We start from the raw sequence: 23,147 nt of genomic DNA, 5'->3' as shown, positions 1-23,147 counted from the left end.
TAGCGTTAGTTATTTCTCACTTAAGTCTTTGGCGCCCCTATTCTTCGTCTTCCTTCTTCTCTATCTCTCTCTCTGTCTTCATTTCTTCAAGTTTTTTTAAATTTTTTTTCAACCTTCCCCCCCCCCAAGATTTCGAACTTGTTACTTACGATTTATTTAACGTACAACTCTGATCTGAAATTACCAGCTGAGACGTTGCAAGACACGATTCATGAATGGAGTAGATAATGATTGGGTCCTCCATCACATTTTGACCTATCGCCGAAATGAACAAAGACTTCGTAGTTGACGACACTTCGATTACGTTCTTTCACCGTCGTTCCTCTTAAGTTTTTTTTTAATCCGTTGGTCACTTTCCTTTCTGTTTTGGTTTTCAATTACCTTGTAGTTAACCTGGGCCCAGAAATTGTATTTTGATTTACCTAGTTATATCTAGAAATGCTCTGTGTTACGTGCCTGCCTCACAAAGTTTTTTTTTCTCCTTCATGATTTAAACACGAATTGATTATATAAAAGTTAAAAATTTATAGACGCGCGGTATCAGATAAAATTTAATTTGTTTCCAAATGTAATGTTGGAAGTCATTTGTTTTCTTGGACAATGTTGCAACCTTCTTAGAATTTATTGTAGGGGTGATTAATTTAAATGTGTGCGCATTTATTATAAATATATATATATAGAGAGAGAAATAAATACTTCGAAATGTATGTGTAATTAGTATGTGAATATGATGTTAAAGTAAAAGTATGATATTAAATGTATTATGAATATATGTAAGAGCGCTCGTGTCTGTCCCCCTAGACGTGTATTGGTTGCTATAGTTTACCAGAAGTCTTCCGACGAATTTAAGAATGTAGATTTTGTTAAGAATACCGCCGTGCACTTAAGTAATTTTCCTTTTCTTCTGAATCAATGTAAGTGATAACCTCTGTAATTATATAATGGCATGCATTGAAAAAATATCGGCAGGTCTAAACGTAACCCCCATCATAACAAATATTATCCCTGGACAATTAACCTAAAACCATTGTGGAAAGTGCACCTTGAATCCTTCTCACCTACATGTGTATCCTGTGACTTGACCAGTTTTTTTTTTATCCTCAATTTGAACCATCATACTCCGTACACCTGTGGAAGATCATTTTTTTTAAAAATCCGAACCATGTATAAACATATACGAAAGTGATCCTAATGAAAGGTCTCGTGAAGTGTCACAGTGTTGGATAAATAACTTGAAATTATTCGATTAATAAATTTGGAAATAGACCGTCTAAGAGGAGAAACTTCCTCTAGTGAAAGTTATTTTCTCGAAATCCCTAGATGGGTATAGACGTAGCAGTGTGCGATTGCAGATATAAACTGTTACCAGTTACAAACCAAATATAGACGACGAATGGTTTTGTAAACCAATAGATATATATATATACATATAGAGATATATATAAATGACCACAAACTAAGTTAAATGGAGCGAAACGTTTTGGACACTACGACTAGTGCGTGAGTTGTGATTTGGACGCTCGAAATTATTAATATTTTAATATCTCGACGTGAGGTAGAGACTCATATAAGTTCTAATACACCAAAAGTTTTTTTTCTTTCCTCTTTGTCCAATTTTTTTTTAAGTGAAATAAGTGTCTTCTTTGCATATGTTGCAAATCATAATTTTGCTTTAGCATGCCTAAGATATGATATATGTAATAATTCCTTTTTTCTTTTCTTTTGTCAATATGATTGAATATATAAAAATTTACTAAAATATAACACTATGTACTCTATTAATATATAACTAAGAATTTGTGCTTTTAATATTTTTTTTCTCATAATTATTTGTTTGTCTTCTCTTTTCACTATGAATGTAATAAACTATTTGTACCCTTGTAGCTAGTTGATTTTCCTTTAAACATATATACACTGTCCTGAGTGAGTGAGCGTGTGAATGCATGATAGATTTAATTTAAGTAATTTTAGTGATATCATTTGTCATATTAACATCTGTAATATATGTGTCATGTTTTAATATATATGTGTTAAGGTAAATAACCTAGGTCATGAAGGACCGTCACTAATGGTTTAAATCGGCTCGAGGAGTGAAGCAAAAATAGCAGGATAAGCCTAAATATGACATCTTTCTTCCAGGAAGTTGAGACTTTTATTGATGCGATACATAAATTTATATTGAGTTGATAAGTGTGATTTTTTTTTTCCTTGGCTAATTCATATGTGTGGTCGATCCTAGAGGACAGAGTTCAGATGCTGGATAGTTATCAATCACCGGTTGGAATAACTTTACAAAGAATTAAATTTCACTTTTCTCATTTCCAGGTCTAGGTCTGGGCAACCCCATGATCGTGGTGCCTGGAGCTAGGTCTGGGTGGTATGAGGGAACATGTGTCTATTCCGAAGCATTCCAAAATTGATTAGTTGTTAATAACATTTAGAATGATTCATCTTTCAACGACTTTCCCGACCTTTTACTATATTTCCGGAATTATCCAGTAATCTGTTTCTCATTAAAATACCCTATTTCTTTTCTTTCTTCTTTACCTACCTCCTTCTTTTACCCTTCTACTTTCTTCTCTTTCTTTCCTATTTCTAAATGAAAGAAAACGGAGTCATGATTGAGAGTAGTCGCTATTGGCACGGTCAATAAGTTGTTTCGATGAGTTTTCTTCGGGAGTCCGATATGGAATAATTAACAATAACAAAAGGTTTATTGGAAGTTACTCTATTGGAAAATAATCTGGATTTCAATCAGTAAGTGATCTTTCGTAATCGTCCTCGTTAAAGAAAATTAATTTTAGCGACTCCTCTCCAACTCTACATTAGCTCTTTTATCTTCGTTAAATTTTTACGTCTTCTTTCAATTTTGGCTAACCGTGACAGGATCTGTTGCCCTAGAAACGGCGGTTTCTATGGCAACGGACAGAAGTTTTCTTTCACTGCGAACTGACTGGTGGTGTCGCTTCCAGTAAATACATGGAAAGCTGGCAAGGAATGTCATATTTCATCGTTGAGCTCACTCACACTTTAGGAGTTTGATGCAATAAGGGCGTAAGTCTGAAATAAGCATTTGGAGAAAAACGATGTTGAAAATTTAAAGTAGTGCTTTTTTTCTTACATAAAACAACGTAATATGCTGTATTTTATTCCGATATTGAGTTGAAAGTTTCACAGGAGGCTAAACAAGCAAGATAAAAGCCACTTATGCGTTTGATGCAAAAAGAGAGCAACCTCGCTTGCGCCCTTATTAATCAAATTCCTCAATTGTGTGGATTGTAATTTTATTGCTGTTCTAGTAGACATCCATATTTCTTCTGCCTTAATTGTTTCAAAAATGTATAAAGAGAATAAAAACATCAGTGTCTCTGCTGTCAATGAACATTTTTTTTATTATTATTATTTCGTTGCAGATAATCTGCTTAAGCAAGGAGGAACGTATCCAAGTCATTTTGTTCTACCATGAATGAAATCTGCCAAAAGTGGCTGCTGAATTCACTGGAACTTTTACTGTGGGATCACTTGTAGTCATTGGAGTACGCTGAGAAGGTTCAATCCCTTGGGACTCTACAGAAGTGCATCGTTGAAACGTGATCACTAACAATTGTACTTGCTTTTGAATTACTTCTTGAAATGGCATGCCAATAGTAAATTGTGTTTAACTCGAGATCACAAAATCGGTTATACATTATTTTAATTTTGGTGGTGTTGGCGTCGATGCTAGATTAAGACAGTTGAATAAGAGAAAAACTAAAATCGCTAAGTTTCTTTTTTTTTTTAAGTTTAAGAGTACCATGCGGTTATGTTATGTCTTATCTATGATTTATATGGAATGTGACGTACGCAAGAGGTATCGTATTTACAGCAATAACCAATTTGTTTAGAAATTTAGACATTGAAAATTTATATACCAATATCTATGATCATCTTTTGTTGTTGTTGTTGAAATGAAAGAATAGGATTTTGGGGGAATGTTTTTGTGTGTGTAATTTTATATTTAGATTATATTTATTGAAACTTTTCAATCACTGACTCATGACTAGGCATTGACAAATACCAAACAGATACATACCTTAGATTATTGATTTAGAGTATGGATGATTGTTGGAATACAACACTAGTAACAACAGTTTTAATATGATGGTTTTTATTTTTTTCTTTTCGTTTCTTTTCTTTTCTTTCTTTCTTTCTTTCTTTTTTACTGAAAGTCTGTCGTCGCAATTACTACACTTTTGGAAAGCCAAGTGGTTTTAAATTTTGATTTGAGTCGAGGTCATGGGATTTTTGTATTTGTGATGAAATTGTAACTATAGGTATATGCATCTATGTTTTAAAAATTATTTTTGTCAATGTATGAACTTACATGTTGACTTATAAAAGTTAGCTAACTTCAGTGCTTGGCAATAATTTTAAAGACGGAATTACATAGCAGTTTTACAGATAAAGAATGCATGAATTAATTACAATTAAGTTTTGAAATATCTAACATTTGTTTTTTTTTTTTTCAGTTTGTTGAAAGTCATTTGAAGAGAAATGAACTAAAAATGTAATCACGGGCAAAAAATTAATTATATTGAATAGCGTCCGTGACAGTTACACCACAGACTATTCGACGTGTTCTGCAGGTATAGTGTTGCCCTTGAGACTAGAAATTTCTAGTCTCGTTCTCGAACGAGAATAGATACAAAATGTGAAATTTCACGAGTGTTGAGTGCAACACTAGTTCTCTAGTCTTAGATCTCAAACGTTGTTTTAGTGTCACGTGGTTCTTAGTCGAGTCATTACACAATATACTTCAATAATAAATATAGTTTAATTGTTGTTATATTATAATCTCCATGGACCTCTTGCGATACTTAAGAATTCTGATTTCTTACTGAAATTAAGAAAGAAATCAGTGTTTAAATTTTGTACAGTCAGCGACAAAAGTTTTTCCGTTTGGTAAAATTTATTTTGGGAATAATGGCGATATGGCATAACGGTGGTATGGCTGATATGTACAGACAATTACATTATTTTTAATTTACTGAAAACTGTGCTCAAGTTGCACTTTCATTCTGAAGTTATTTACGAAACTAATTTCATCAACGGAAGGAACTTTTGTTTCTGACAGTACATAAATTTATAAAATGAGACGAGACCTGGAACGCTTTTCGAGATTCGGGACTAGTCGAGAATTCTACAAAAAATTTTGAAACGGAACGAAAAAAAACGTATTTCTCGCCTGGTCTCGTCGGAGACACTGCACAGAAGCGAGAGTTATTAGGCTCTATTAATACATGAATCAAAAGAACCAATATATTGCGTAAACACTCATTTTTCCCTATGTTTCCATACTCTATAAAATGCGTTACCCCAAAGTACATCTATTTGCCGTACATTGGCGAACATAGACATGTTCGACTGTATATGACATTTACAGCACTTGGTCGAACTTCACAATGGGCAAAGTAACACAGGGACATACAATACATCCTTGACTTAATCATTGAACTGTGGTCATAAATAATGAGAAATATTAGGTTATTAGGTGACAAAAATAATAACACTGAAATTTCGAGATTATTTCCGTTTAATAACGCATGGACATGACTAAAAGACAAATAAAAATTTTTACAACCATGCAACATAGCTTCCTTATATATATGTACATATATAATTATTTATATGTATATATAATATTTATAAGTATTTATATATATTATATGCATTTCGTATGTATAATAATTATAATAATAACAGTATCATGAAAATGTGAAAACATATTGAATCTTTGTTTTAAGGTAAGCAATACCTTTGGAAAAAGAAAAAAAAAAGATTCTATATACACCATTTATTTATTTATTTTTATGTCTTTGACATATAACATGAAATTCTTTGGTATTATACGTTTGGTAAAACAGTTATTTTTTTTTCAGAAAATCTTTTTTTAATACCTTCATAAAACTTGCAAGACTAACGTTTCATCCTTTTAAAGAAAGAAAAAGGAAAATTTCAGTCTTTTTTTTTTAATGACTAGACTGCAACCAAAGCCTAATTTATAATATTTGTTTCCAAGGGCAAACGTTTTCTAATGCTTTCATAAGAAATAGCAATCTAACGTAAAATTATTTTTTTTATTGACAGGTATTAGGTAATTTATTGCTTTAAACGTAACATTCTATTTTAAATAGAGTTATTCAATATAGATTACTAATAAATTTTGTAATTATAGTTTCGAATTAAATGATCATAATGTTGCTATTTTTTTTTGCTTGAAAATGTGTTGATGTTTGTTGCGAAACGTAATTGTCAAAGACTTTTACTTGTAAGTTATAATTGAGATTATTTCTTGAACGCAACATTACTCATCGTCAATCACTCTTCTTTCATTTTATGTTAACATTCTTAATCCTCAAGTCAACCTCTTTGTCTTCATACTCATCTAGCGTCATCCTCACTTCATTATCATATCTAAACTTACTCACAAACTTTAAACATATTCATTTCAATGCTATCCATCTCCCTCTCCCATTGCTCGTCTTGAATTACAACTCTTACATTTAGGATATTTAAGAGATCCTATCACGGCGAAATTAAAATACCGCTAATTTTACAGTAATTATGTGATATCTTCAAATAGATAAAAAATTATCGAAAATGGAACAAGAGCTCGCTAGACAATATTATTTTACATGATATACCGTTATCATGACTCACTTATCTGCTTACGATTTCCAGCCATTTTAGAAAATCGGTATTTATTTTCGCGTTTATAAGTGGCTACAAATGGAAAGTTACTAGGTAACTCGTGGTAACTAAATATTTTATGCAAAATAATATTGTCTAGCGCGCTCTTTCTTCACATTTCAATTATCTTTTATCTATTTGAAGATATCACATAATTACTGTAAAATTAGCGGTACTTATCTGTGTTCCTCATCTTTACATTCACAACTCTGAACTTGGGTCTAACCCTTCAGTGCTCCTGCAATTTCAGCTTGCATCTTTTTTCTTTTTTCTTTTTTTTTTTCACTTCAAAATCACATATTAAAAGTAAAAGCAAAGTTAGATGTACATTTCAATATTCTTCAATATAGTTATCGCATCTTAAAATGATATGCGATATCTGTCATAAATTCCAACGAATTTTACAACAAAAATACAACAAAAATATTAGTTTCTTGTAGTCATATTACTTTGAGACTAAAATGATATTAGTAAATACATTATAGTAACTCAATCATTTTTAAACTGTCCATATTTTTCTTTTTTCGTTTCCAAAACATATGAGGTCGCAAGGTTAGACTAATTATCCTGTACATTTTAAACGTGCAACTGATCATAAAGGTCAAACAATTAAATTTTTATTGCTTGAACCTCTAATTCCGACTTACAATTACAAACCTGAGCTCCACAAAGTAAATTTTATCAATAGAATCAATTCATAATTAAAACATTCGATGACTAAGCACTATGCAAACCATTATCAAACATTAGTGTTCTTTTATCAACGAATAATACACGATCATCATCGATTTTAAATCTCTTACATATTTTATAGGATATTTGGACTATAAGTTTATTTTTTTTATCCCATTCTCAATTTCACCAAATCAGTGGCGTATATTGAAGGGAGTCAAGTAGACTACAAGTAGATTGATAAGAAAGTTTTGCTGCAGTGGCGACTGTTGAGAGAAATCACACCGATAAAAATTTAAAATGTATTTTACGAGTAAGAGAATAAAACTTCATAGAAATGAAATGAAATGAAATATTTGAGTTTTACGTCCCACGATTATGCCTGTTAGGCTAAAGGAGACTGTGATGATGAGTGATGAATGAAATGGTGGAATGAAGAAAGTGGGAGGAAACGGGAGAACCCCGAGAAAACCCACGCACACGGTGTTTGTCCACCACAAAGTTCATTTGGCGGGGGCTGGGATCGAACCCGGGACCCCAAGCACCTAAAACTTCATAGAGTTTCAGAGAGGTGTATATTTGAATTAGTAACATCAGGTGTTTTTTTTTACCTGAGCTTGAAGCGATAATATTTAAATATTTTCGGATAACTTCCCTCAGGAGTCGCCACTGCAGAAAAAGCTTTCTTCCTAATCATCTTGTATCTCTAATCAGTTTTCATTAGCCTAAACGAGGACTTTCACCTAATGTCTTAATTACATTTCATATAAATGAAATGAGGTGAAAGTACTAGCTTAACAACCTAACGTTATGCAATTCAGGCTAAAGAAGTTTAAGTGATTAGTAAAAGTGAATGATTATGAAATAATTTGTAGAGTGGAAATGTGGGAGAACAGGAGAACCCCCCAAAAAACACGGGTACGAAGTTGTCCAACACAAACCCATTGACCTGGAATCAAACATTAGCACCAGAGATAGGCGCTGTACCACTGAGCCATCGCGTTTCCTTTCATTTCAAGTAACTTTTTATGTTACATGAGAATTCTCAATATATTTTGTGAATCACTCTGTATAGACGAAGATGTATCCTAAATTTATACAACATCTTCTTGAGCTCTTTCTCTGAGAAGAAAGTGATATTTGAGACAAAAATTGAGTTCTCCTAACTCCCCTTCTTCTTCGACAGTGATGCCATCTGTCTTTCCCGTTTCCCTCGTCTTTCTTTTTCTTGTATACTTTCTTACCACTGATCCTAGAGGTGAGAGGGAGAGAGGAGAAGCTCATAAGTATTCCGAAAGAATCCTTAGTCAAAGTGCTGCTGGCTGGGTGGTACAACTCAACAGCCCTGCAGAGCGTTACCGTTCTATTGCTTCCTTCTTACATGTATATTTCTTCTCTACGCTTCACTTTACGGAAATGGACCAACTTAGACGAACAAAAGAAAACGAACAAGATGTTAAGGAAAGTTGAGATCGTTTTCAAGATTACAGTTTCGTTTCTTTACTAATTAGGCTTCTAAATTATGCCTTGCAATGAGTATGGGAATTCCTGCAGAACGGCTATGTCAATCCGTCTGTCGATAGGTATCCCAGATGTCGTCAGGTCTCAAAAATCAGGGCCGAATTAAGGGGCGGCTTAGGAGGTATATAGCCCCCAGACCTCTAGGTGGACAGAGGCCTCCATTCTGATCAAAGTCTCAACTGACTATCTAATAAGAATCATGAAGATACAATCTTCATCATTAAATAAAATATGATGAAACATATTCCCTTAACTTTCCTACTGTACTTTTACAGAAATGTATTAGTTGAAGTCAGCAGGGGCTACATATTTTTTCTAGACCCGAAACTCCAGATGGGTTAATCCAGCCCTGCCCAAAATAGATTTCAATTTCTTCCTTAACCCAGTGCCGCACCCACGCTATATCCACCGGATCCGCCTCTTCCCCCCAAAATTTCCTAATCCAACTTAATATTTGTACATTTTTCAATAAAATTATACTTGTTTTATCGGGAAATGACTGATGTAGCATAAACATTCAATCTTACACTTCATCTGCACTCTTCCTCTTATATATATATATAAAACCTAGTTCCATAACTTTTTTCTGAAAATATAGGCGGAAGTATTTTACAAATAGTTATCGTCTCTTTGATTGCAAAATAATACCCATTCAATACTATATAAAAGTAGTGACTTATAGTATTGGAACCCCCACCTCAAAGCTGGGACACCTCCGAACAAAAATTTCTTAGCGGTCACCTATCTTCACCCTCTATTCAAACCGGAAGTGGTAGAAATCAACCATTTTCGATTTCAAAGTAGATCATTATAGAGTGAAAAACGTTAAATAGATAGCGAGAATCGGTTTCATGGAATCCATTCAACATCCCAAGACTAGATTCTATTTCCGCCCCATCTCTCTACTGAAACCGGAAATGGTATAAATCCACTACCAGTTCCGATTTCAGTATTAATCTCAAAGAACAACAACGGTAAAAGATAGCAAAAAATGAGTCTTTGATATACTTAGATTCATGATCCGAAGCATATACTTAATCTTTCAGTTCTTATTCTTTCTACTGAAACCGGAACTAAAAAAAGCAATAAGCTATTTTCGATATGGATTCATTGTCCGTAGAATAGGGTCTATCTCTGATTTCGTTCCTTTATTGGAAGCGGAAGTTTTAGATCTAGAACCTCCGGTTTCAGTGTTGAATTATCATAGTCTACCGTTGTCTCATGAATTTGAAACTAAATTCACTTGATTTTCTTTTTCCATGATTACAGCGGTAAACGTAGTGTCTATATTTTCTCGACGGTACTAAAGCTCAAAATTCTTATATGAAGGCGAAGAGATTAGCCGGAGACTGTGGTTGCATGAAAGCTTGGCAAAGGATGATTATGATGATAATGATGTACCTTTCCAGTGATCTTTCAAATATTTTCTCTCCAGCCATGCTTTCGCTCTTCAAATGACCTTGGTTGAAATAATCATCATAACCATCACTAGCAGAACACCGTAAGGTGAAGGTTGGCAGTTGGTTGGTATATCGTAGCATTGTAGGGTCGCATGTCTGTGATGCTGAAGTATACAATCAAATTGAGAAAAATCAAATGAAATCTTTCAATTTAACTCTCCATTAATATGCCCATTAGGCTAAGGAAGGCGGATGATTAAGTGAATGTTGATGGAAGAATTGGTGGAGAAACAGGAGTACTCTGAGGAAAGACACGGACACGATGATGGCTAACTACAAACTTACTTGATGGAGGATCAAACCAGGGACCCAACACAACAGAAATAAATGCTCTACTACTGAGCTACCGTACACCCAATTAGGTTGAGAAAATGTATTGATCATGTCTATACCTTTTCGTTAAAGATTGGCAATTAGTAATCTCATTTGTACAATAAATCATACTTTCATCATAATGACTAATACAAGAAATGTAAGTTGCATCAAACAGAACAAATAAAGTATACGTATACAGTAAACTCTTTGTAATCCGGCAGATGCCAGACCAAGCTATGCCAAATTGGCAAGGTCGCTAGATTATGGGAAGATTGTTTGAAAAATCTCATTTAAACAACATAAACTGTATAATATGCACTATATAATACGTTTTTTTTAAAAAAAGAAAAAGGATTAGGAAACGACAAAAAAAAAACAAAAAAAAACTAGCACCTCGAATAAAGTCTACAAGAAAATAATGGATTACTAAACGGACCGAAGTAGTACATGGCCGCATTAGAGAGAGTTTACTGTACTTAAAAATACCGCTCCGTTTACAAATTTAATACAAAATATCTTAACGTTTGCCCCACTATACCAACAAAAAAAAGGAGAAAAAATAATGGTAGACTTTAACACCTTTGTTCACTGTGTTCTACCTACTTTTAAAAGAGAAAATTAAGAATAAATTTATCTCAATGAGTGCAGCAGCAAAAACTTAAAATTTTAAGCTTGTTTTCTATCAAAAATAAAATAATATATTATTGTTTTCCTTTGAGTTTTCTAATTTAAAAAAAACTATGGAGAATCATTCTAATAAAACAACATCGATGAAAACTATATTAAAATTAGAATGAAAAACATATTCCACAAATTGTGTTTAACAAATTACTCTTCACGAATACAATAGCATATACAGTAGTTGACGTAACACATATAATAATAATAGTATTTATGAAAAAAAGAATAAAAATCAGTATAAAGTCGAGCTTTTTGAACATTTTTAATAAATATATTTTCTTTTTTCATAATACTCACTCAAACAAAAAAAAGACAACAATGAGTTTCTATTTATTTTAAATATACATAATAAATTAACAATAATTTATATAATAAATGCGAGTTTTCACTTGTAACAATTTCTTCAAGAATCAGTTTTATTTATTACTCTTCTTATTTTTATTTATTTATTTTTTTAAATATTGCACTGTCAATTAGTAGCGTTTAAGAATGCAAATATTGATAAAGATAGATGTTTTTTCAAATTATCAATATTTGACTGCTGTTTAGTGGCGGTGCTTCGACAAGTAGAACGGGGTAAATTACCACCAAACGTTTCTTCGACTCGGTGATACTTCATTTGTTCTAGCAGATTATTTGTATTAGATTAACTGTCATTCCTAACAACCCTAGGATTTTTCTTTCAGGGTCCACGTTGCTGCTCTAGAATTCGATTCCTTGTTTATCTTCTAATATGACGTAATATTTTTTTTAAAAAAAATCATTAAGCTACTCTCAAAACGTTAAAAAATACATCAAATTAAAATTTACTAAAAATGTACAATTTTGCTAGGAACATAATATTTCAATATTGAACCAAGTGTTTTGATTACCACTGAAGGACAAGTAAATTATAAATTGTGATACTGTTTGTTATGACAAAATTTACACTTCTTCATTTGATTGTATTCAAACTTTATCAGGCTGAAAATAATTGTCGTTCTCGTGAAACCTTGAACTCCTCACGAACGTAATCGACTCACTACTGGGTGCAGTAATGTACTTATAAAAATTCACCACTGTGAAAAGATATAACTACACTAAAGTTAGATTTGAATTTTTTTTTCTTGGCGACGTGATTTTAATAAGTCTTCTCGGGATATCAGCCAGGTGAAGATATTGACATCCGACGTTTCCAATGCAGACAAGTTGGATGTGAATATCTCCACCTGGCTGATAGCTCGAGGAGACTTATTAAAAATACACTAAAATTATAATAAAATTTGTTTGTAATTTTCCCCATAAGTTTAAATGTCTCTTCATGACCAAGCATATATTTTTTTTCTATTTTCTGTACATTTGGTCTGGAGTTAGAACTTTTGTACTTCTTGGCTTTCCTCTCACTTAAGCTCGAATACTGATTCGAATTTGATCTTAAATATTTATCCTTATCTCTTTCAGTTTCGATGCTAAAAACAGACTTTAAATTCTAAGCAATTCATCAACTTCTAGAAGTTTGTATTATTATGATAATAATAATAATTACCAGACAACATTGTCCATTGATGCTTGAAGGTTTTCTGAGAAAAGGGTTTAGTAAGATCTGTTAATACGTAATGATCTGAATGAATTAATCATTTTGAATTGTGTAGTCTATTTATGACGTCTGAATAGTGTTTTGTCTAATTGATAAACCAAAATCTGATCAAAACAAATATCTCATATTTATAACTTGTGTTAGTTTCGGCAATATGTTATTACCTTCATCAGATACATGATTTGTAACAAATTAAAAATACGATTTTTTTAGCTTTGTTCAGAATTTGGATTCTGTCTTAAAGATATGAACTAAAACTAAAACTAGAATGAGTGGTATACAAAGAATTTTGTCATAATTATTTGATACAAATAATAACGCCACTCATTAAATGATGACAAAGTTATTGACGTAATAACTATGCAATTATCAATAGTAGCTAACTACATGCCATTGTAAATAGTAATCCAAGAAGCAAAAAGAAATAATTCATTCCATTGCTCAATTATGATGAATCTTAGCAAGCATTTAGATTAAAAACCGAAATTCGAACTTAGTTTTAACACATTTGTACAGTCTTTAATACAACAGTGATATGAAATATGCTAATATAACAAGCGTGTGTACAGTATTTTTATATATAATCACAATGTAGCAATTTAATATGGATCGTGTTTCAGTAAAAAAAAAAAACATTAAACGTTATAATAAATAAATAAAAACATAAAATATCCATTGTTTTACAAACTTATTAGCGTTAAATTTTATCACATACAATCTTGTTTCAATTTTTGGTAACAAAGAAGCACTTGTTTTAATTTTTTAGTATCAAAGAAACTAACTTTGGAAACAGAGAAAGAAAATAACACATTACACACAAAAATTTATAAAATGCCAAGATTAATTTTCAGTTCTTTTTTTTAAATCATTAATTGTTGGATTTATCTATATATAAGACATTGGAATGTATTGTAACAAGAAGGTTCAAAGTCATCTCTCTTTTTGTTTACAGTGAAAAATGTGCACGAAGAACTAAAATATATTATTAGATTATTACAAGTGAACAAATAGTTTAATCACTTTTTTTTTGTTCCATTTTGACGCACTTTTCATTTTTTTTTTTTTTTAAATTTTGCAAGTTGCTTCAGTTTCACCTTTAAGTTAAGGTTAATTTTCGAACATTATTATTTAAAAGTTAAAAACTGCGTGTAAATTGTGTGAGTATAACACTTGAAACATACACACACAGACACACACACACATTTAAAACTCACTCATTAAAGATAAACAAAATAGTTGATGAATTTTTGAGTCCCAAGAAGAGGAAAAGGTGGAGGGGACAATGTGGTAATAGATCTATTTTTTTACTTCGTTTCGATTTTTTTGTATTTTTAAATTATTTTTTCGGCTTAAATTATTCAGGTATAGGGTATATATTATATTCTTTTGTTATAACCATGTTTTAAGTGACAGGCCGAAGTTCTGTGTGTTGTGTTTCTTTATGCCGTCGAAGATCAACTTTCCTTTGGAATGCTCGACCACAAAGATCACAGGCAAAAGGTTTGAATCCTGTGTGCTTCCGACTGTGAGTAATTAGGTTCGATGACTGGCTAAATGCTTTGCCGCAAACGGTGCATTTGTGTGGTTTTTCTCCTGAAAGATAAAAAAAGAAAGAAAAACATTAATATTTTCCCTTACTTTTTAATATTCTATAGCATTTTAACATACATTTACGTAGTTACATCATATGTAAATATTTCTATTTGTTTATTTATTACTTTAAGGTATAAGACAATAATTATCAGGTTTCGTTTCTTAAAATAGGGTTCTCCTATCACATAGTTCTGCTTATAGGCTCAGCATAGACCCGTAGCTCAACATAGACCTGTTGAATCCATACCGATACATACAACATTAAATTTTCAATAGATAGTTATATATGTTACTTATGTATTATACAGCACAGTAATAGAAAGTTATCTATTAAATCTTCCTGATACAGATTGTCAGACCAATTTGTGTTGGTCAGTTCGAATTATACGGAATAATTTAAGATTCATACATATTCAAAAAAGGATATTGAAAGATGTCCACAGGCCTTACATTTTAAAAGTACTGTTCTGCTGATTGCTTATTGGGACAAAGGGGTAAGAAACAGGAAATACGTCAATCAGGATGGTTTTCGGATCAGTTGAAAATGAAACCCTTCAATGGTGAAATACAAACTAATGGTCTTATCTGTTTTTATGATATCATATCGTACTTCTGCCTTAGTGTCTATATCGATACACGCAGTAGTCTATGAATTATTCTTCTCTGCTGATGAATCTGTCGATAAATACATTACTTTAAGAGAGAAGATTTTTTTGTTGTTTATTTGTTTTTTATCGAAACATACAACAGTTCTACAAATAAAACATAATTTTTTGCTGTTGAATCTATAACGATGCATACAATAATTTCAGAGATAAGATTTCTTTTTGCCGTTGAATATTTACCTACAAAACACAATTTCAGAGTTACTGGTATTCTTTTTTCTGTTGAATCTATATCGATACTTAAAACAGTTTCAGAGATAAGATTATTATTTTTTATATCTACTAGAGTAGTCTCAAAAGCACCCGATCTAATAAAGAAAACACAAACATTTGGGAAAAAACTATCTCTATTTCTCAACATAACCTTCTTTTAGCTCGTTATGCTTTATCAAGCGATGGTCAATAGCTTCGTTACTCTGTTTATAGTATGAACCGTCGAGCTCCTCAAAATAGCCATTAACCGTAGGCTCTACTTGTTTATTGTTGGTAAATCTTTTACCGCCAAACAATTTTTTGAGGTTTGAAAGAGCAAATAATTTGAGGGTGCTAAATCTGGGGAATAGGGTGCATGAGGAGGCAATTCGAACTTTAACTCATTGATTTTGGCCATAGCGATAACGGATGTGTGAACTGGTGCATTGTATTCATAAAGCAACACTCCTTTTTTGCCGTTTTTTCTTGATTTCATCCCTCAAACGCTACAATAAATATGCATAATACTTGTCGTTGTTTGATTTTCATTTTTGAAGATAATCAATGAAACGTAATGCATGCGCATCTCCAAAAAAATGACGCTATGATATGCAGCAGATGGAACTGTCTCCGTCTTCTTTGGAGCCGATTCTCCACTCCACATTGTTTTGAGTGTTCTTTCATCTCAGATGTGAGGTAATGGTACCTATGTTTCATCCATGGTTATGAATAGACGCAAAAACTTGGCTTTATTGCTATCAAACATCGCCAAACACTCGATTGAAACATCCTAATGACGCTACTTTTGTTCCATTGTGAACGTGAATCTATATTAATACATACAATAGATTCAGAGTTAATATTGAATCTACATTGACACCTGCAGTAGTTTATAAAGACTATGTTTTTGTCCTTACTAGCTGAATAATTTGTTGCTATGCCTTGCATAGATGTGATCCTTAATTCGATCTCTAGTAAGCGCATATAATTTTCAATGTTGATTCGAGCTTCGTGAAACATCTAGAGTTACAAGAATTAAGAGGTAGTGAATTGCGGTCTAAAAATCTGTAAATGCAATGAATTAAATTCAAAGTGGTAGCCATACATCATTACTATAACTCAATCATAGAATTTTTCAATTAAATAAAAAATGACAAAAGGGACTTAATCTATCTGATTTACTTTCCTATTCAAGATCAATATTGAAAAAAAACCACAATGAATAATAATCCCAGTGGAAGATGCTGCCAATCAAAAACAAACCCTTCAGTCTCATTATATCACAGGGTTTCTATCTACATATAACATCCAACAATTACATCCCAATGTCAATGATTTGCTACAAAATGCGATAAACGTGCATCATTAAAAATATTAACAGACTAACGTAGTGAACAACCAATTAACTCTTCTTTTTTTAATCAATAAATTATGAAATATACATAAATTGGTTGATTATTTATATAGTTTTTTTTTTTTTTTTTTTTTACGTGGAGAGTTTTCCAACCTTTTCTTCATGAAATGTAAATACAACATTAAATTATTGTTTTTCAATACTTTAGGAATAGAATAAATATTAACGTGTGCTACAAATTTCTAACCGGAATGATTTTGTATCTTAGATACTTTTTATATTTGGGGGCAGAGCGTAGCTCATCTGAAATTTGTAACACCGTGTATTTAGACAACTCGAGGATGAATTTAACAAATCGTCTTAGGATAAGAAATGAAATACTCAATTACTTTTGGATATTTTCGACATCACACCACAAGCTATTAGGATTCGAAATGGTCTTAACTATAGAAATCTACTACATCGTAATGGCACAGAAACTTAACCATTATGGTTATCTAACATCGCAAATAGATGTAGTACTCACAGGTTGTTCAGCTCAGTTCAACTCCAAACGATGTCCTTCCACTCTCCAATCTTAATTACAACTCCCCGATTCTAGTCTCCGTCCTCAACCAGCACAACCCCTTTCCGGGATTCAGGTGCTTCCTGGTTGTGGCGAAGAGCTTAGCTCAGGTCTCTTTCTGCAATCTCTTACTTCCTTATTTCCGTATAGGAAAACTTCCTATAATTGTGGTGTGATGCCGACGTTATCTGTTTTTATTTTTTTTTTCTAAGCAGTATGACTATAACTTCCTTGTTTTATAATAAACAACATAAATTAGACAAACACATGTAAGGATTTTGGGTACTTTACATTACCCCTGTCTCGAAATTTTGAGCACGATTCTATGTGCCAAAAAGGAGAAAAAAAAGATTACTGTCCACCTGTATAAACATAAAAAGTAAATAATAATTAAGTTCGTCCATTATCTTCGAACACTCTGTATATATAAAGTTTTCTTTTTACTCGTATGTATGTATATATATTCCACCACCAGCATTGTCCGTCACCAATAATATGAATATATGTTGTTTGTATCACATGAGTATTCTGCTGACAAGGTAATATTACAATAAATGTAGGTTAATGTCACTGTATCCTGTCTGTAAGAAAGAAAAAAAAAAACACATTGTCACAAAAGACTTCGCACTCTGAATGAAACAAAACACTCAGTTTATTTCACTAGTTATGTGTGAGTTTGTGTTTTTCGTCATCTGTTCCTTCCTATACTGGAATACATGTTACTTGGAGGTATGTATTCTGTCATATGTATTTAATTGTCATTGATTGTCACTGAAGTCCTCACTTCGATAACTGGTAGTAGTATTTAATCCTTTGAAAGCATAGATTCCTCAGGATCCTGTTGTTCGGCTCAGTCCACATGGTCCATTGTTGATATCTGACATTGAAGATAAGGCATCTATGGGAAACTGCTACTGTTGCTGTTCTTTTGTTGATGATGTTAATATGTTGTTGTGTAGGAGTGATTATTGAGTGTTTTTGTTTATGCGTGTAGTAAATACATTTATTTACAGATATTAAGACAAGCACAACTGTTAAGTCTGCACCATTACTTAGAAGTAGTGAAATGAGTCCCTTTTTAATGTTTGAATAACACGAAGTTAGAAGAAATCATTGACATACCATTAACATTAAGAATTATAGTAGGCGTAGAAGGCTTAATTGTTGGATATACATTTAATGTATCATCATAGAGGTGTATCGAAGAACAATCTGGGGTTACGTGTGAATCTGTTTTTGAAGAAACATATTTGACAGATCGAATATGTGAATTTGAAACGTTATTTGGGGTTAATTTAATTTTGAATAATTTGTATATTATAAATGACAAAATTATTAAAATGATTATTAAAATAGTAATTATAGGGATGACGAAAGTATATGATTGCATTGTGGAGCGTACCTAGAAAGGCAAAAGAAAAAAAAAGATTCAGAAAATGAAGTTGTTACTTGGTTATTCTTCTTTGAAATATGCTTAGCATAATTTTAATAATAACCAAATATTTCTTTTTTTAAAAATTAACTAGTTTCTTTGAAGGATGCTTTGCATACCTGTTGCCTAGTTAATCTGCTGTGAAATAGACTCTACTTGAAAATTTGCTTCGCAAAATTTATATTCATAGCCTACTCACGTTTCAATAACAATATTGTATTTCATTGTTTATTTCTTTAATCATTTTCAGGCCTGTGAATATGATTACTTAGTTCAGTTACTATCTTATTCAGCTTGTACATTTTAATAACTAGAGCTACAATAAGAATTAGTAATAGAAATCCTACTAGTATAAAAATAATTCCAATGCTATAAGTAATATGAGTATCAAAGTGAGCCCATATTGGCATAGTAGGGTTCACTGTCAAATTCGATAGTTGAGAAGAAAGGTTCTGTAATTTATCCAAGTAAAATTGGTTTCCTACATCCCGTTGTGAAAATGAAAGATTTATAGGTAACTCTATGTGATGATATGTAACTTCTACGGTATGTCTACTATCTAAGATTATTTGATTAGCAATCACTGAATCGAACGCATTGTAAGATAAGAAATAAGCTCTGTGTTGATCGTCTGAATAATTTGAATAAACCGGTGTTTGGACATTTCTAGAGACAACATGAACAGTTGTTAATGCTGAAAACAAAATACCTACTGGGGTGTATAGATAAATAAATTTGGAGTTTGTAGTATACTTTACTATATAATAACGACTAATTAAAAATAATATGAATAAATATTGAAAAAAAAATCTTTGAACATTTTTTTTTTATTAATGCAATCACTCTAAGTTTGTTGAATGTCTATAAATAGTAAATTCTCTAATTTCCTATATCGCGAAATAAGAAAGTTTTCGGCCTAACTAGCTTATCAAAGAAATAGAATAGTCCCAGGAAAGAAAAATAAGGGTATTGATTCCTTTGTGTTCGAAAAGGAAAACCGTAAGGCACTTACACTCACGGTGTCCGAAGAAGAGAGACTGTTATCGCGCAGTCTATTCGCACTTGCTGAGTGAACAAAAGAAATCAATACGAAAGGCTTTCACCAGAGTGACCTAATATCCCTATTCTAGACTAACATATGATCCTCTTCTTTTCCAATGTACCATCTCGATATTCGTCCAGTGGTTCTTGATTTCGCTTCTATTGGTGGTCATCTTTCGTTGATTGAAGATCTGGTTGACTCTCAAAGTTTCGGCGTGGGAACATCTTAAGTTGATAGTAGAAACTTGTTTCTTCTTTGGGCGTCGTCTGTGTCCACCGGTGTCTATGGGTGTCATCTAGCGACTTCGCTTGTCCTGTGGTGCTGATCACATCATTCATCATGTTTCTTAGTTGTAGATGTTGAATTGTTTCTATAGATGCAAATCTTGGAGAATTTTCTTCGTCCCATGTGTTGTGGAGCAAATTGCCTACTTTCCAGGCTAATGGGTGTTTATGTCTCAGCGTCTTCTTCTCTTACTGATGAAATCTTCTTTAAAGATCTGATGTCCACTTCATCACGTTTGGCGTTATTCTTCTTATTTTGATATTCTACGACGATTTTGTTCGCACTGTTAGTGAAACCTACAACTGTAGCTTTCTTGTTATATTTGTGACTGAACACTTCTGGGATCCCTTTCTTTTTCTGATGGTCCTTCACTAGGACAACATCCCCAATCTGGAATTCTGCTTGTTTGTTTTCTTCAAGAAACTTCTCAAGTTGCTTTTGATAATTCTTGATCATATTTTGATAAGCCTCTTCTCTTATCGTTTTCAAAACTTCAATGCGGTCTGCATTTTCGATGTTTTGCACTGGAGTCTGAAATTCATTTTCCAACAATGACCTTGGCTGATAACCATGTAGCAAAAAGAAATTGCTAAATTTTGTTGTCACGTTTGTAACATTATTTAACGAAAAGGTGAGTGCTGGTAAAAATAAGTCCCATGTGTGTCCTTTAGACGATACATAGTGTCGTAACGCTTGCTGAATAGTGTCTGCTGTTTTCTCCACCAAACCTAAAGATTCGTGCTGATTGACAGCTATGAAATTCAATGTGGTTCCCAACCTTTCTGAAAGTTCGGCCATTATTTTACTGCGGTGTCCGGGAAGTCTGTCCAAAAAAATTTTCTCTGGCAAACCATACTTGAGAAATACTTTCCGATATAACGAGTCAGCAATTGATTCTGCTGTTAAGTCTATTAAAGCATCTGTTACAATATACCTAGTACAAAGATCACATGTGATGAGAATGTATTTGTTATGCTTTTCAGACATTGGGAAAGGGCCTACCTGATCGATTTGGATAGTAGAAAAAGGCTGTGATTGAGCATATGTCTGTGGTAACATTTTTGGAGGTTTAGTGACTCTCTTATTTAATAAACAGGATGGGCAACTTCTAACCTTGTTTCTAATGAACGTTTTCATGTGTGGAAAATAAATTCTATGCAATGCATAGTTATATGTTCTCGTTTGACCTTGATGAGCAGAGGTTAATGGCGACTTATGAATCATATCAAACACTTTGTTTTGTAACTTAAAGGGAATACATAGTAAACGTTTGGCTACGTTTGCAAACTTATGTATTCGGTAAAGTTTTCCATCTACTAATTCATAGCATTTCGACATTCGTACTGCATTGGTGTTAGATGAAACTTCACCCGTTTCTAAATATTTATAAATATCTCCAAAGAATGTGTCCTCTCTTTGATAGCGGCCTATATCCTGTGGCTCTGTGAAATTCACTAAACATTTGTCTTGATCGATATTTTCTACTGAAAGATCTCCCGGCTGTACGGGAAGTAGTGTGTAACGGCTAAGTCCGTCAGCTATATTGAGCTCACTTTTTACATGTATTGGCGTGAATTGGTAATCTGATATATAAAAGTACCATTTCAAAAGTTTTGGTGGCAAATTCTTACTGGTCTTCAGAAATGTTAGAGCTCTTGAATCTGTCTTCAGATAAAAATGTCTTCCAAGCAGGAAGTAACGAAATGCTCGAAATGAAGCTATAATTGCTAGAAGTTCAATTTCTAAAACACTCAATTTTTTCTCTGATTCTGTTAACAAACGAGAGTAGTATGAGATAACATACCATTCACCTGAATTTTCATCATCTGTCTGCAGCAAAATTGAAGAAATTGCTGTCCTTGACCCGTCAGTATACAAGCACAAGGGTTTGTTTTGATCGTACGGTGCAAGAGCGGGGGCTGCTAGCAATTTCTGTTTCAAAAGTTCAAAGATTTCTTGATGTTGAGCGGTCCATTCAAACCTTTCTCGTTTACGAACGAGCTTTTGAAGCGGTTCCGTGATTTCTGCATAATTGGGCAATAATTTTCGAATATAATTACAAAGCCCTAAGTAGGATCGTAATTGTTTCGTATTTTTAGGTGGAGGATAAGTTTCAATAGTTTTCAAAATTCTGTCTGAAACTTCAAACCCAAATTTTGAAATTTTGTGTCCCAACGCTATGATTGATTTCATGAGAAACTGTGATTTCTCTACCGACACTCTTAAACCATAGATTCTCAGTCTATGCAACAGTTGTTCTAGAACTTCTACAAATTTCTCTTCAGAATTTGAAAATAGAAATAGATCATCCACATATAAGGCTATATTGTCGGGCTGTAAATTAGCTAGTACAACTGACAGGAACGTATTAAAATAAAAAGGCGAATTTACATAACCTTGTGGCATACGAAGGTATTCGAATTTTCCAAGATTTGGAATGCTAAATGATGTAAATTTCCTTGATTGAGGCTCTAATTCTAATGTGAAAAAGGCATTAGAAATATCCAAGTATCCGTAGTACAAGTGTCCTGACATAGTTGACAGTATTTCACTGACAGGAGGTAAACTAACACTATGATATAAAACTCGTGAATTCAATTCTCTCAGATCAATAATCTTGCGCAGTTTTCCTGACGGTTTCCTAAGAAACATAACCGGAGAATTATAAGGCGAATTGGATCTTTGTATCACCCGTTGTTCCAATAACGTATTTATAAATTGCGTAACTTCCGATTTCAGTGCATGTGGAATTGGAAATTGTTTGCGTGAAAACGGAATTTCTGTGTTAAGTTCAATTTTACATTGAAAATGTCTTGCTTTTCCGATCCTGTTAGGATTCCACGTAAACACATCAGCAAAGCGGTAGCAGAGGTCTATTACTTTTTCTCTATATTCAGGACTGGCATCTTGACCAATATTTAATTTAGAAATTTGGAATAACTGTTGTCCTTCCCGTAATAATTCCTCATCCACATAATTTTCATCTATTGATTGGCAATATTGATTTGACTCTTCAATTTGAACGTCTTCCGCTTTTCCGATTACAAAATTCTTATGAAGAACGA

The 23,147-nt window shown here is 32.7% G+C and overlaps 1 protein-coding gene across 1 annotated transcript in view; it reads right to left on the bottom strand.

The window, feature by feature from the left end:
* Positions 1–5,561: 5,561 nt before the first annotated feature.
* LOC145672856 (uncharacterized) overlaps positions 5,562–23,147 on the bottom strand; it is a 214,413-nt gene continuing 196,827 nt past the window's right edge. The window contains exon 5 of the mRNA XM_081742012.1: positions 5,562–14,547. Within this exon, the coding sequence (XP_081598138.1) occupies positions 14,357–14,547 (191 nt within the window). The 3' untranslated portion in view covers positions 5,562–14,356. The remainder of the gene's footprint in view (positions 14,548–23,147) is intronic.

The sequence above is a fragment of the Thermobia domestica genome, chromosome 2 (assembly GCF_964235325.1).
Source record: "Thermobia domestica chromosome 2, izTheDome1.hap1.1, whole genome shotgun sequence".
Lineage (NCBI taxonomy): Eukaryota > Metazoa > Arthropoda > Insecta > Zygentoma > Lepismatidae > Thermobia > Thermobia domestica.
This window is presented reverse-complemented; position numbering and strand designations above follow the sequence as displayed.